This window comes from Canis lupus, chromosome 12 (assembly GCF_048164855.1).
Source record: "Canis lupus baileyi chromosome 12, mCanLup2.hap1, whole genome shotgun sequence".
NCBI classification, from domain to species: domain Eukaryota; kingdom Metazoa; phylum Chordata; class Mammalia; order Carnivora; family Canidae; genus Canis; species Canis lupus.
The window spans coordinates 2,888,814-2,905,038 of record NC_132849.1 but is presented as its reverse complement, the minus strand read 5'-3'; the positions used below and the strand labels follow the sequence as shown (position 1 = coordinate 2,905,038).

At 41.8% G+C, this 16,225-nt stretch overlaps 1 protein-coding gene and 1 long non-coding RNA gene across 6 annotated transcripts in view; one reads left to right on the top strand and one right to left on the bottom strand.

Moving 5' to 3' along the window:
- Positions 1–16,225, top strand: part of LOC140600616 (uncharacterized) — a 487,558-nt gene that overhangs the window by 165,442 nt on the left and 305,891 nt on the right. The gene's annotated exons all lie outside the window — the stretch shown is intronic.
- Positions 1–16,225, bottom strand: part of MAGI3 (membrane associated guanylate kinase, WW and PDZ domain containing 3) — a 236,323-nt gene that overhangs the window by 4,987 nt on the left and 215,111 nt on the right. For 4 of the 5 annotated variants that reach the window (XM_072769091.1, XM_072769092.1, XM_072769094.1 and 1 more), the window contains 4 exons: positions 7,211–7,313; positions 6,337–6,463; positions 5,610–5,753; positions 1,344–1,482 (listed from right to left, as the gene is read on the bottom strand). In XM_072769091.1, coding sequence (XP_072625192.1) covers positions 1,344–1,482; positions 5,610–5,753; positions 6,337–6,463; positions 7,211–7,313 — 513 coding nt within the window. Of the gene's footprint in view, positions 1–487; positions 579–1,343; positions 1,483–5,609; positions 5,754–6,336; positions 6,464–7,210; positions 7,314–16,225 lie in introns of all 5 variants that reach the window. The other variant, XM_072769095.1, reaches the window with a different exon arrangement.

Sequence of the window (16,225 nt, the reverse complement as noted above, 5' to 3'; positions counted from 1 at the left end):
CTGAGCTCTCTCTTTCTCTCTAAGGCAGGTCATAGAGATAGCTGTACTTGTACACAGGGTGGTGGTACTACAAGTAGGTTGTTTAAATATACACAAAATAACAGTTATCATTTTTCCAATAACATGTATAATTAGTGACATAATATATGATGTATGAATTCTTCATAAGTAAAGCCCAATAAAACTTAGAAGAAATAAGTAATAAAATTGGACCAAATTACTTGGTCCAGGAACCTTACTAATTTGGCTGTTATCAAAAGATACAGCTTATGGATATGCCAAAATCACTAATAAAGGCGACCTAGCTGTGGTAACCAGAACGAGAGGTTCATGGGCAATTGTAAATAATTTTCTGGCATTAAGCGGTCAAATTTAATGTCAAAGGAAACTGAAAAGTGCAGAAGATAGAGATGTATTTAATAGCATCATTTTTTAATTAAACAGAAAAAAAAAAGAAGGAAGTGATTTACAAGACATGCAAATTTACCAAGTCTTTTTAAGGAAAGACCAAGAAAAGCCCTGAAAGCCTTAATGTTGCTCAGGTTTCACGTAGGAGCACAGACCGGAAGGAGCCAAACCTGAAGAAGGAAGAGAAAAAGCCTAGGACTATGTAAAAAAAAAAAAAAAAAAAAAAAAAAAATCACAGCGCAGTTAGCAAAGATGTCACTGGGAACGTGTATGGTTTACAAGCAGATGGTGGAAGATCACACAGTCAGAGAATTACAGGCTGGAAGGGGACTGCAGGAGGTCACGCCTACACCTGTCCCTCCGAAGCTTTAGGGGTGGGGGGAGGAGGGGGACTAGAAGGGACAAGTCCTGGTGGTATGGTACTGGAGTTCTAGGCTAGTGCACTTAATTAAAAAATGATTTTCAAATCCTGTGCTATTTCAAAAACATACGGCACCAAGCTGAAGGTCGGTACAGGAGTAGGGACATGGTCCCACGTCCAACTTCCTGACTGCAGTAGGGCGACAGTAACTGGTTTTTGACGAGTGACCAGAAAAGCCTAAAGTTCTTAGATGTTCTTCGTGACATTTAAATCACTTGCTTCTGATAGCCTTTTTTTTTTTTTTTTACAGACACATTTCTCTACAAAAGCAACTGTATGTTTTCCGTTGAAATTGCTTAGCATCTTCCATCCCAACAGAAATCATGCCCGGAGCCACTTACTTCGTGATATTATAGTAACTATGCAGTGTAACTAGTTTCAGCTGGCTCTGGTGTTTCTCTCTGAACCAGCTAGTATGGTATCTGCCCCCTTCAGATAGACATCCTTTTCCTGCCATTGCCCCCTCCATAACACATGGGCAACTTTTCAGCTACAGGTGAGCTACTTCACTTACCGTGGTCAGGTATTAAGCCAGTTCCCGGCCTCAAAAGCAGAAGAACTTTATTTCCACCGGCTTGAATGAGTTCAATTGCTCGAGTATGTGTGATGCCTTGTGTAGGTTCCCCATTGATTTCAACAATCTGGTCCCCCACCTAGAGAGGGAACATTCACAGGAATGACATGTGACTCTGCATCCTTCCTTCCACTTTGTCCACTCTGGAGCCACTCAACTTTGGCTGAGTGACCTTCTCTCCTTGGAAAGATGTTTAACTTGTACACCGTGCCATTCTACTAAGGCTGAGAGGAGTGGACAGATGACAACAATAGGAAGGGATGGTGTCCAGCTTTATTCACTCTGTAGAAATCCCACAGGAGAAAGTTTTCTATGACTAGTGAATGGGATCTGGGCACCTTGAAATTGTGAATCAGATTCTGAGTTTTCCAGCAAAGGATAAACACAAGAGGTGAGGTCTCTGCAATCCACATGATACTTGAGGGTTGTAGCTGAATGATCCGCCTGGGAAGGGTACTTTTCAATTTGAGCTGAATCTTGAATTTATTCTGAAACCCAGGCAGGTGGATCCTCATCTCTGAAGCCTTTCCTGGCCTCTGGGGGAGAGGCGCCCACCCCACCTCTTTGTATAGCCCACATGTCCCGTATGTCTATGAAGCATTAGATTAAAACTCTGAAACACTTCAGCTTGGAGAATATAGTAATATGAATGCTTATTTAAAACCAGTAACTGGCTTATGCTCATGACTTTATTGAAAAATAATTTCCTCAGGAAACATAAAACTAGGAACCAGAAAAAGATGCCTCAGTACCACTGCTGTTTACTGTAAAAGCTGTTACTATCATTTTTTAAATGGAAAATATGGATGAACCAAATATAACTTCTGTAAAGGAGCTGAATAAAGATAAGGATGGTAATGATGTTAAAATATGTTTCAAGGTGATGAGCAAGCATAGGGTACCAGCTTCAAAAGAGAAAAAGTGAACAATGGACTGAAATTCCAAAAAGCTCAAATATTTATGAGCTTACTAAAACCATCCCGACATAACACAGGATGACCTAATACTTATTTAACAGAGGCTGGGGGAAGAGTCTGGAACCACAGATAGCACAAAGAACAGGGGCCAGGAAAGTGGGTGTTGTGGCCCACTCCTGCCTCCACCTCCTGCTGGCAGAGTGGTTGGTCTCAGTCTCCTCCCTGTGAAATGGGGATAACGTCAGCACCCACCTCCTGAGTGCTGGGGACAATATAATGAGAGAAAACCTGATCACACAGCAAACAGACAAATGTTACTTTTCAAGTTCTCTATTTCCCAGTCTTGCCAAAAAAGACTTCAAATGTATCAGATTTACCTGAGGTTCAAACCTCCTCTCTACACTGCAAAAAATGTCAAGTAAACTATGGAAAACAAAAAAAAAAAAAAAAAAAAAGAGGAGTCTCTTAAAGAAATGGAGGATGTCAAATAAGATAGATGGATTTAACATAGAAAGCAGAAGAAAAATCTTTAAACAAAGTAAGATAATAATAGGGGCACCTGGGTGGCCCAGGTCATGATCCCGGGGGGCCTGGGATCCAGTCAGAGTCAGACTCCCAGCTCAGTGGGGAATCTGATCCTCCCTCTTCCTTGGCCCCTACCCTTGGAGCGCTTCTTGCTCTCTCTCTTCTTCCCTCTCAAGTAAACTCTTAAAAAAAAAAAAGATGGGAAAAATTCATACACATATATTAATAAAAAAGTGTATACCTAGAATATGTAAGTGACACAAAAGTCAATACTCAGATTTCCCTAATAAGTGACTGAAGAAAAATTATTTTCATGAGGAAATATTCATAATAAATTACCACTGCATATAAAGTTCTGCTGATAATTAGAGAAATGAAAATTAAGGCAGAGAGTACTAGGAGCATGCTTTGGGAGTGTCTTGCGAACATGACTGAGGTTATCATTAATTGCAGTCACATAGTTTGGCTTGAATTCACTGTCCTAATAAGCTATTTCTTCCTCTTTTAGTACAACAAATAAATTGCAATAAAGCTTGTAATTGAACAGATTTGCCACCAGGTGTCATTTTTGTTTAACTTTAAAACCACATTGTGGAGAAGGACACTAGAACCCTATCTATGGCTTTAAGATTTATGGTAGACAGGCCCTGGGTGGGGCAGGGGGTTGCGGGGAACAACAGGTTCTCTACTGGACTGTATGAAGCTGGCGATTTAAAAAAAAAAAAATGGAAGAAATTTGAACATTCTTCAAAAATTCTGTTACTTAAAAAAATTTAAATGTGTCAAAAAATGAGGACTACATCTTTTGATAAATAGAACCAATAACAATTTGAGTTCAGGTTTATGTTATTGAAAAATAAAATTATGGAGGACAGAGGAGACAGAAATCAAAGAGAGGAAAAATGCAGAATAGAAGAACCAAGGGAAGAAAAGAAGCAGAAAAAGGGGATAGAGAAATACTCTGTTCCTTAAAAATGTTACTATATTAACAGCCACTAAAAATTTACATCTTGTATTGAAATTACAAAATATTATTTCCAGTACATAGCTTACATTATCTTAGAAGGCCTCCAGAACCGTTACGCTTCCCCAAACAGTCAATCCAGACAAACACAGGTTGGGGCCTGACATGGAAAGCATGCGAACTGGGTCCCACTGCAGCTGTCACAGGCCAAGAGACCCCAGCAAGGGACCTAGACTCTGAGAGACTTGGTTTTATATCGGGAAGTGGGGACAATGCCACCTCCCTTAAAGGGTTTTTTTGAGGCTAACACTAAGTGAAAACAGGTGTTGCCTGGAAGACTACAGACTCCACATTTTCTTCTGTGTCTCTCATAAATAAGTAAATAAAAATCTTAAAAAAAAAAAACACCCAGATTTAAAATATACCCAAATTGATTTTTAAAAAAGAAGGGGAAGAAAAAGGACCAATCTCTGTCTACTGAAATCCTACCTACTTTGGGTGCCTGGGTGACTCAGTCCATTAAGCATCTATCTGCCTTGGGCTCAGGTCATGATCCTGAGGTTTTGAGATCAAGCCCCATGTCAGACTCCCTGCTCAGTGGGGACTCTGCTTCTCCCTCTCCCTCTACTTGTGCTCTCTCATTTGGGCTCTCTCTCTCAAATAGATAAATAAAATATTAAACAAAAAAAAAAAAAAAAAAAAGAAAAGAAATCCTACCCACTTTCCCATGCCACCCATTCTGTGAAATCTGCACTCATACCTTCTTTGAACTTGTGCACAAATCTGGTCATTTTGAAGAGGGTGGTGTCTTATTTGTTTTAGGGTCACCCTTGCTCCCAGCTCATTCAGTATTCATTCATAAAAGCTTGGGGTAAAGCAAACACTCAACACATGTTTACCAAATGAGTAATGGGAGTAGGGGCAGTGATATGGAAAATTCAAAGCTGCAATCACCTGGAAGTCTGCCTTTTCCAAACATTATTAGAATGTATCATCTGATTTATTAAAAAAAAATCTTCAAAAAAAAAATCTTCACTGCCACCTATTCAGAAGGGAGGAAATCCAAAGTTCTCTTGAGCAGCAGGGGGAAGGCTATCTAGAATTTAAAATTTCTAATGTATCACCTAACAATATCAGTGAACTATTTTTTTAAAAATTGAGGCCAGCACACATCCTCTATGTGAGATTCCTCCTGAAGAAACATTCAGAGGAGGGGGGAAATACCTGTGGTGCAGATCTGCAGACAATCTGGTCTGCAGGGCCCTGGACAAAGCTACAGCATTCCAGAGTTGAGAACACCTATGATGGACCATTACCCATGTGAATTCTAGTCTTTCAATAATAGTAAAAGTTGGAAGAGTCATGCTTTTGGATTTCTGGCTACCTCTGTAGGTGGCTAAGAGGAAAATAAAATCCTTAGGCTATTATTTCTGGGAAGAGGTTGAAGATTGTTTTATCCTGGCTTTTCCAAGACTTTTAATAAGATGAAAGGATATTTTATTTACGAATCCATTTGCCCTCAAACATTGATGGTATAAGTAAAAAATAAGTTTCCTTATCATCCAAAGTCAAGAAGGTAAGAACAGTGTCACTGTGGTACTGCCTAGCGCACCAGAGCACCTGGCAACATGAAATTGCCAGGCATCAGAAGGTGAAACAATGAGCAGCTGCTTTTAGATTTAGTGACCAAAACCTCTGATGCTTAGCTTTGGGAGGTTTCTGCTTTCTTTTTGATCAACTATTTTCAGTAGTTTCCAGTTGGGAGCCGGAGCCAAAGGCTGCGGAAGGAAACCAACTCACGTGAATCCTGCCGTCTTTGATGGCGGGGCCCTCCTCAGCAAGACGCAGGATGAACAGCCCCATGTTGTACTCCTTCCCCCCGCGGAGGCTGAACCCGAAGCCCCGGGGGCCTCTCTCCAGCTCCACTGGGTGACAACCAAGGCTCTGGGAGAGGAAGAAGCATAAGGAAAACAAGTTTTCATGGACTATTGACAGTTGGAAGAAAGACTACTTTTGGAGCTGGGAGATATGATTTTATACTTTCATTATGCATTTCTGTATCTTAAGAAAGGAATGGTTTTGGTTGAAAATCTACTACTTTATAGATGCAATCTAAATTAGTCTGAAGATCACGTTATCTCTACTGGTTGGTCAATGTGCAACAGAACAATCAGAGAACAGAATTTGGGGAAATGCTTCCTTTATGGAGATTTTGACTAATTGTTCTGAAAAAAGAAAAAAAGCACACACCCCCCCCCCACCCTACTTTGATGAGCTCAAACACTGCTATTTCTAAGTACTGGACCCAGTGGGCTCATTTCTCCAACTATGGGGTATACTTTTTCACTGACATTCTCTTATGGAAGCTAACAGAATGCCAAACACACAGCAAGTCTTCAGGAGTTGTTAATCTTGGGAACTAATGTTATCTGAGTTGGTCTGCAGTAAAAATTCACCAGTGTCAGGGATTTAGTAACTGAAAATAACAGTCTGCGTCTTGGGGGCAGAAAGAGGGGCATCTGTGCACCTGATCATGCCGGCTGCCTACGACTGAAATCATCGCCGTGTCGGGCTGAGCAAGGTGCTTGTGGTCAGACCACGAATGTCTGTAAGACATGGAGACGTCTTTCCCAATGTCACCTTCTAGAGCACTCCTACAAGAGAGAAATCCAGTCACTCTCTGAACTGAGAAAATGGAAACAGTTTTAAAGTAAATGCAGATGAATGTCTTTCCAAAGCCGAGGCTGGCCATTCTCCTGACAAACTGCTATAGGGGCAGACCACCTCTAGGACCAGAGACGCTAGGGCACAGCTGATCATTCACTCCAGCACCAAGGCGGTCAACACCCCACATTGTTTTGGTCGGGTTCAGTTTTGGTCTCAAGGGAGTCTGGGTGCAGTTTATGTTAAGGAAAACTGCACTCAAGTAACTTGAGCCAGAGGGCAGATAAGCTGACCTTGTCAGCAGCCCCAGTGCTCACAAAGATGCTGAAGTTCTGGAAATCTAGTTTTTGTTCCATGGCTGGTATTTTCAACAAAAGAGGAAAGAAGTAAGTACAAATGCTGCTCTGGTCTGCTCAGGTCATCTGGATTTGGGGCTTCCCTACCAAAATGATGAGGACGAAGGTAGGCAGAGCTGGATGCTGCTGCCACTTTTTTGTTGTTATTCCTAATCCCCACTCGTCAGGCATGATTGGATAATTATGCTGCACCCTGGGATGAGGATGGGAGGAGGCGGGAGGTTCTGAGGGAGTGTAGGGCATAGGGATGTATCTGAAGGTGGAAAATCCAGGAGTTCTCATTTTGACCTCACCAGTTGGCTCCTGGACACCTGTATGGGTGCATGGGTGGGGGTGGAGAGATGAGAGAAAAAAGCCCAGACCTGGGGAGAGCAGCCTCACCTGTCCCCAGGTAAATGGTTGGCCTGGGACTGTCCCATCGGTCTGTGATGCATGGCTGGGCTTTGCCTGGCTGAGTTTGTTCCCGATGGGGGGCCATGATGCTCTGTTCAGATGAGAAAACAATAAAAATAAGAATTTGTACATAAAAATATAAAGGCCAAGTGGTTTACAAAAGTGAGATAGTAACAAATGTTTAAAGCTTTATACTGACTTTCATGACTTTAGCATGAACAGCGCTGCTGTCAGCTGTCTGGAACATTAATATTTTTTCCCCTGTGGCTTTGATTGATGCCTGTGTTTGAAGGGAACAAGCATCATATCTTACTGCACACACTTCCCTCTTTCACCCTCTTTTGGTCACCCATACGACGTGAAAATCAGAAATGTACACACTCAACAATATCATCTAGAGGACAGAGTTCCAGGAACTATCTGTCAGCCTATCCTACGGGCTTCCAGAGCACACACCCCGCTACTGGTAAACAACTCTAGATGACAAAGCTCAGTCTCAGGACTGGTGGAGAACAGAAGCCAGTCTGCATCCACACAGATCTTTGAACGTGCATTAATATTGGAGCAATTATTTTGCCTGACACAAATACCAAAGACAAACTTATAGAACCATTCTGAGTGTTGACAAATGTTTATGAAGACTTCACTGCTTCTGTACTCTGAGAGCACAAATGCAGGGGGAGGGAGTTATCATTTCTGTCTGTACCATCTCAGCACCAGCCCCAGACCTCCTTGAAGGCAGATCCCATAATTAAGAATGGTAGTAACTGCCTGCATGGAGATGGCAACTCATGGGTTGTAACAGTTAAGAGAGACTTTTAAGGCTAGCACTTTCATATTTGTAAAGCTGAAACTCGTGAATTTTTTATCTTGTCCATATATTAAACATAGGATATTTAAAATATCAGAGAGAGAGGGAGCATAGCTCAGTAAATAGGATGATGAACTCTGTGGCAAGACTGACAAGGGATAAGCCCTGTGTGTTCTTGAGGAAATTACTTATATTCTCTGTGCTTCTAATCATCTCATCCATAAAAGGGAATTATGACATATTAGATAAAGGGCTAGTATCCAAAATCTATAAAGAACTTATTAAACTCAATATCCAAAGAACAAGTAATCCAGTCAAGAAATGGGCAGAAGACATGAACAGATGTTTCTCCAAAGAAGACACTCAAATGGCCAACAGACACCTGAGAAAATGCTTTGCATCACTTGCCATCAAGGAAATACAAATCAAAACCACAATGAGATAGCACCTCACACCAGTCAGAATGGCTAAAATGAACAAGTCAGGAAACAGATGTTGGGAAGGATGTGGAAAAAGAGGAACCTTCTTACATTGGAATGCAAGTTGGTGCAGCCACTCTGGAAAACAGTGTGGAGGTTCCTCAAGAAGTTGAAAATAGAGCTACCCTAGCCCAGCAATGGCACTATTGAGCAGCTATCCCAGAGATACAGATGCAGTGATCCAAAGGGGCCTGCACCCCAATGTTCATAGAAGCAATGTCCACAGCAGCCAAACTATGGAAAGAGCCCAGATATCCATCGACAGATGAATGAATAAAAAAAAAGGTCATATATATACACAATGGAATATTACACAGCCATCAAAAATGGAAATCTTGCTATTTGCAATGATGTGGATGGAACTAGAGGGCATTATGCTGAGTGAAATAAGTCAGAGAAAGACAATTATCCTATGATCTCACTCATATGTGGAATTTAAGAAACAAAACAGAGAATCATAGGGGAAGGGGGGGAAAAACATGACAAAATCAGAGAGAGAGAGAGAGAGAGAGACATAGCATAAGAGACTCTTAACCATAGGACATAAACTGAGGATTGCTGGAAGGGAGGGGAAGGGGATGGGGTAACTGGGTGATGGGCATTAAGGACCCCTGAGGTAGTGAGCACTGGGTATTACAGAAGTCTGATGAATCAGAGCCAGCTCAATGGGTTGAGGAGAAGACGGCGGAGGAGTGGAGGGCCTCACGTCCCCCGGCCCCACCAACTTACCTAGATTACTTTTAAACCATCCTGAAAACCTATGAATTCGACCTGAGATTTAAAAAGAGAACAGCCAGAACGCTATAGAGAGAAGGGTTTTCGCTTCTAACAAGGTAGAAAGGCGGAAAAAAAAAAAAAAAGAATCAAGTGGACAAGAGGCCCCGCAAGGAGCCGGGCCAAGGCCGCAGCGAGAGCCTCCGGGACTGGAAGGCCCAGCCCCCAAGATGCGGGAACTTTAAAAAATCCGCACCGGATTCTCCCCGGAAGGAAAGGTGCTCAGCAGGGAACCCGCGCAGCACCGCGGGAGGGGCAGGGACTCCCCCAGGCTCCCGGAGCCACTAACAGAGGAGGTGCGCCCGGGGAGAGCCCCCGCACGCGGCGGGCTGGTCTCGGTCAGGGGCTGGAGCGCGCCCGGCGGGGCCCCGGGGGGAAGCCGGTGGGTCAGGCGGCGGCTCTGGACCAGGGGCTGCGCCCTGCTGCCTGCGGGAGCTGCGCCCCGGGAACGGGAACGGGAACGCGAGGCCAGCAGCACAGGTCCCGGATCCCAGGCCCCGAGCGGACACAGCCCAGGATCCTGCGCTCCCCCTGGGGGAAGGCAGAGGTGGGGAGGGCCCAGGACAGCGAGGACTCTCCTGCCGCTGGGTGCCCCCAAGCTGTGCAGGACAGTACGGACTGGGAGACTGCGGTAGGTACTGTGAGGAGCTGACTCCAGGGCTGGAGAGTTGGCCCCTGCCAGTGTTGCTGTTCCTCCTTGTGTCACCCTGTGCCTGGGAGAGGCAGGGACACCAGGGGACAGAGGCCTCACGGGGTAAACAGCTCCCAGTGGCACTGGCACCTGGCAGGGGATGGGACAGCTCCCCCAGGTGCACACACCTGAGAATCAGCACAGCAGCCCCTCCCCCAGAGGACCAGCTGGAAGGATGGGGTAAGAGCAAGTTCTTGATCAAGCAGTGCTAGAAAGCTCCAGGGGAAGTCGAGAGATGTACAATATATAGAACCAGAGGGTACCCCTCCTATTTTTTTTCTTCCTTTTTCCAGTACAACTCATTTTTATTGCAGATTGTAAATTTCCATTTTTTTTCTCTTTTCCACCATAACTACAATATTTTACTACCTCTTCATTTTTAAATTTCTTCCTTTTTGACTTTCATATTTCTACAATTACAGGTCCTAGATATATTTTCCACTTCTGGATTCCCTTCAACATACTCAACTTAATTTTGGGAGATATAAAAGATATGTTTTTTGTTTTGTGTTTTTTGTTTTCTCTGCCTCATTCTGTTCTAAATGGGGTGGGGATTAACACATTCTAAAACATGACCAGCATGCACTAAGAACCAAGTGGTATACCGTGCTGGTTTGTTCTGTGAGATTCCTCATTCCCATTCTGCCCTGCTCTTTTATCTCATTTATGTTTTGGTGGTCAGTGTTGGGGTTCTGTACAAGTATTGCTGGCTTATATAAATTTGACACTGAGCACCATCTAACATTCAGAACTTAATATACTAGAAACAAGAGGATCACCCTCTAGAACCCCTCAGGTAGAATATACTCTCCCTCCACTACAACTATGTCACCACCACCATCTCCCAATCAGCCCCCCCTTTTTTTCTTCTCCTTGTTTTTTTCTTTCTTTTTCTCTTCTTCTTTGGGATTCTTGGCCTTTTATTTTTTACTGCTTTGTTTTAAAATTTGTTTTTCACTTTAGTAGTCCTTTTGTGTTATATCGTTCTGATCTTTGTTTTCAATTTCTGGTCTCTGACTTCGGCAGAATCATCTAGGGTGAAAATTTACCTAGGTCATGATTCTTGACTCAGCCCACTCATACAGCCACTCTGCACTGAGCAAAATGACTAGAAAGGAGAACTCACCACAAAAGAAAGAATCAGAAGCAGCACTCTCTGCCACAGACTTACAGAATTTGGATTACAATTTGATGTCAGAAAGCCGATTCAGAAGCACAATTAAAAAGCTACTGGTGGCTCTGGAAAAAGGCATAAAGGACTCAAGAGACTTCATGACTGCAGAATTTAGATCTAATCAGGCCGAAATTAAAAATCAATTAAATGAGATGCAATCCAAACTGGAGGTCCTAACAACGAGGCTTAATGAGGTAGAAGAAAGAGTGAGTAACAGAGAAAAGAAGTTGATGGCAAGGAAGGAAGCTGAGGAAAAACAGAAAAACAATTAAAGGACCATGAGGAAAGGTTGAGGGAAATGATAGCCTCAGAAGGAAAAAATCTACATTTAATTGGGGTTCCAGAGAGCGCCAAGAGGGCTAGAGGGCCAGAAAGCATATTTGAACAAATCATAGCTGAGAACTTCCCTAACTTGGGAAGGGAAACAGGCATTCAGGTCCAGGAGACAGAGAGGTCCCTTCCCAAAATCAATAAAAACTGCTCAACACCTCGACATTTCATAGTGAAATTTGCAAATTCCAAAGAGAAAGAGAAAATCCTTAAAGCAGCAAGAGATAAGAGATCCCTAACATATATGGGGAGAAATATTAGATTAACAGCAGACCTCTCCACAGAGACCTGGCAGGCCAGAAAGGGCTGGAAGGATATATTCAGGGTCCTAAATGAGATAAACATGCAGCCAAGAATACTTTATCCAGCAAGGCTCTCATTCAGAATACAAGGAGAGATAAAGAGCTTCCAAGACAGGCAGAAACTGAAAGAATATGTGACCACTAAACCAGCTCTGCAAGAAATATTAAAGGGGATCCTGTAAAAAAAAGCAGCCCAAAGAAATAATCCGCAAAAACAGAGACTGAATAGGTATTACAATGACACTAAATTCATATCTTTCAATAGTAACTCTGAACATGAATGGGCTAAATGATCCCATCAAAAGGCGCAGGGTTTCAGACTGGATAAAAAGCAAGACCCATCTATTTGCTGTCTACAAGAGACTCATTTGAGACCTAAGACACATCTTGCCTGAAACTGAAAGACTAGAGAACCATTTACCATTCAAATGGTGCTCAAAAGAAAGCTGGGGTAGCAATTCTCATATTAGATAAATTAAAGTTTATCCCAAAGACTGTAGTAAGAGATGAAGAGGGACACTATATCATACTTAAAGGGTCTCTCCAACAAAGGACTTAACAATCATGAATATTTATGCCCCTAATGTGGGAGCTGCCAAGTATATCAATCAATTAATAACGAAAGCAAAGATATACTTAGATAATAATATACTAATAGTAGGAGATTTCAACACGGCACTTTCGGCAAATGACAGATCTTCTAAGCACAACATCACCAGAGAAACCAGGGCCTTAAATGATACACAGGACTAGATGTATTTCATAGATATCTACAGAACTTTGCATCTGAATGCAACTAAATACACATTCTTCTCAAGTGCACACGGAACTTTCTCCAGAATAGACCATATACTGGGTCATAAATCAGGTCTCAACAAATCCCAAAGGACTGGGATTTTCCCTTGAATATTTTCAGACCATAATGCTTTGAAACTTGAACTCAATCACAAGAAGAAATTTGGAAGAAACTCAAACACATGGAGGTTAAAGAGCATCCTACTTACTAAAAGAGGAATGTGTCAACCAGGAAATTAAAGAAGAATTAAAAAGATTCATAGAAACTAATGAAAATGAAGATACAAGAGTTCAAAATCTTTCGATAAAGCAAGGGCAGTCCTGAGAGGGAAATACATCGCAATACAAGCATCCTTCAAAAAACTGGAGAAAACTCAAATACACAAGCTAACTACTCACCTAAAGGAACTGGAGAAAGAACAGCAAATAAAACCTACACCTGGCAGAAGAAGAGAGATAATTAAGATTCAAGCAGAACTCAATGAAATAGAGACCAGAAGAACTGTAGAACAGATCAACAAAACCAGAAGTTGGCTATTTGAAAGAATTAATATGATAGATAAGCCATTAGCCAGCCTTATTAAAAAGAAAGGAGAAAAGACTCAAATTAATAAAATCATGAATGAGAAAGGAGAGATCACCACCAATACCAAGAAAAACAAATGATTTTAAAAACTTATTATGAGCAGCTATACGCCAATAAATTAGGCAATCTGGAAGAAATGGATGCATTTCTGGAAAACCACACTATCAAAACTGCAACAGGAAGAAATAGAAAACCTGAACAGGCTGATAACCAGGGAGGACTTTGAAGCAGTCATCAAAAACCTCCCAAGACACAAAAGTCCGGGGCCAGATGGCTTCCCAGGGGAATTCTATCAAAGGTTTAAAGAAGAAACAATTCCTATTCTACTAAAGCTGTTCTGAAAGATTGAAAGGGACGGAATACTTCCAAACTCGTTTTATGAGGCCAGCATCACCTTAATTCCAACACCAAAGACCCCACCAAAAAGGATAATTATAGACCAATATCCCTGATGAACACAGATGCAAAAATTCTCAACAAGATACTAGCCAATAGGATCCAACAATACATTAAGAAGATTATTCACCATGACCAAGTGGGATTTATCCCTGGGATGCAAGGCTGGTTCAACACTCGTAAAACAATCAATGTGATTCATCATATCAGCAAGAGAAAAAACAAGAACCATAGGATCCTCTCAATAGATGCAGAGAAAGCATTTGACAAATACAGCATCCATTCCTGATCAAAACTCTTCACAGTGTAGGGATAGAGGGAACATTCCTCAGCACCTTAAAAGCTATCTACAAAAAGCCCACAGCAAATATCATTCTCAATGGGGAAGCACTAGGAGCCTTTCCCCTAAGATCAGGAACAAGACAGGGATGTCCACTCTCACCATGCTATTCAACATAGTACTAGAAGTCCTAGCCTCAGCAATCAGGCAACAAAAAGAAATAAAAGGCATTCGAATTGGCAAAGAAGAAGTCAAACTCTCCCTCTTCGCAGATGACATGATACTGTACATAGCCAAAAGGCTCCACCCCAATATTGCTAGAACTCATACAGCAATTTGGCAGTGCGGCAGGATACAAAATCAATGCCCAGAAATCAGTGGCATTTCTATACACTGAGACTGAAGAAAGAGAAATTGAGGAATCAATTCCCTTACAATTGCACCCAAAAGCATAAGATACCTAGGAATAAACTTAACCAAAGAGGTAAAGTATCTATACCCTAAAAACTACAGAACACTTTCTGAAAGGAATGGAGGAAGACACAAAGACATGAAAAAATATTCCATGCTCATGGATTGGAAGAATTAATATTGTGAAAATGTCTATGCTAACAAGGGCAATTTGCACATTCATTGCAATTCCTATCAAAATACCATGGACTTTTCTTCAGAGAGTTGGAACAAATCATCTTAAGATTTGTGTGGAATCAGAAAAGACCCCGAATAGCCGGGGGAATATTGAAAAAGAAAACATGAGCTGGGGGCATCACAATGCCAGATTTGAGGTTGTACTACAAAGCTGTGGTCATCAAGACAGTGTGGTACTGGCACAAAAACAGACACATAGATCAATGGAACAGAATAGAGAATGCAGAAATGGGCCCTCAATTCTATGGTCAACTAATATTTGACAAAGCAAGAAAGACTGGAAAAAGGACAGTCTCTTCATAAATGGCACTGGGACAATTGGACATCCACATGCAGAAGAATGAAACTAGACCATTCTCTTACACCATACACAAACTTAGACTCAAAATGGATGAAAGCTCTAAATGTGAGACAAGATTCCATCAAAATCCTAGAGAAGAACACAGGCAACACCCTTTTTGAACTCGGCCACAGCAACTTCTTGCAAGATACATCTATGAAGGCCAGAGAAACAAGAGCAAAAGTGAACTATTGGGACTTCATCAAGATAAGAAGCTTCTGCACAGCAAAAGAAACAGTCAACAAAACTAAAAGATAATCTGAAGAATGGGAGAAGATATTTGAAAATGACATATCAGATAAGGGCTAGTTTCCATGATCTATAAAGAACTTATTAAACTCATCACCCAAGAAACAATCCAATCATGAAATGGGCAAAAGACATGAACAGAAATTTCTCCAAAGAATACATAGAGATGGCCACAAGCACATGGAAAAATGCTCTGCATCACTTGCCTCAGGGAAATACAAATCAAAACCACAATGAGATCCCACCTCATACCAGTGAGAATGGTGAAAATTAACAAGACAGGAAACAACAGATGTTGGAGAGGATGTGGAGAAAGGGGAACCCTCTTGCCCTGTTGGTGGGAATGTGAACTGGTGCAGCCACTCTGGAAAACTGTGTGGAGGTTGCTCAGAGTTAAAAACAGAGCTACCCTATGACCCAAAAATTGCCCTGCTGGGGATTAACCTCAAAGATACAGATGCAGTGAAAAGCTGAGACACCTGCACCCCAATGTTTCTAGCAGCAATGTCCACAATAGCCAAACTGTGGAAGGAGCCTCGGTGTCCATTGACAGATGAATGCATAAGGAAGATGTGTTCTCTATATACAATGGAATATTCCTCAGCCATAGAAAGAACGCATACCCACCATTTGCTTCAACGTGGATAGAACAGAGGGTATTATTATGCTGAGTGAAGTAAGTCAATCGGAGAAGGATAAACATTATACGATTTTATTCATTCGAGGAATATATATATATAGTGAAAGGGATTAAAGGGGAAAGGAGAGAAAATGAGTGGGAAATATCAGAGAGGTTGAGAGAATGTGAGAGACTCACTCTGGGAAATGAACAAGGGGTAGTGGAAGGAGAGGTGGGCAGGGGGATGGGTGACGGGCACTGATGGGGGCACTGATGGGGGCACTTGAGATGAGCACTGGGCATTATACTGTATGTTTCAAATCGAACTTCAATAAAAAAAATATATAAAAAAAAAACCCTGATGAATCACTGACCTCTGCCTCTGAAACCAGTAATACATTACATGTCAATTAATTGAATTTATACAAATTTTTTTTTCAGAAGGGAAATATAGCCATCTCATGGGGTTATCATATTAATAAGCAAGCTTATAAACATACAGCCTTCTTTGAACAGTGCCTGGCATATT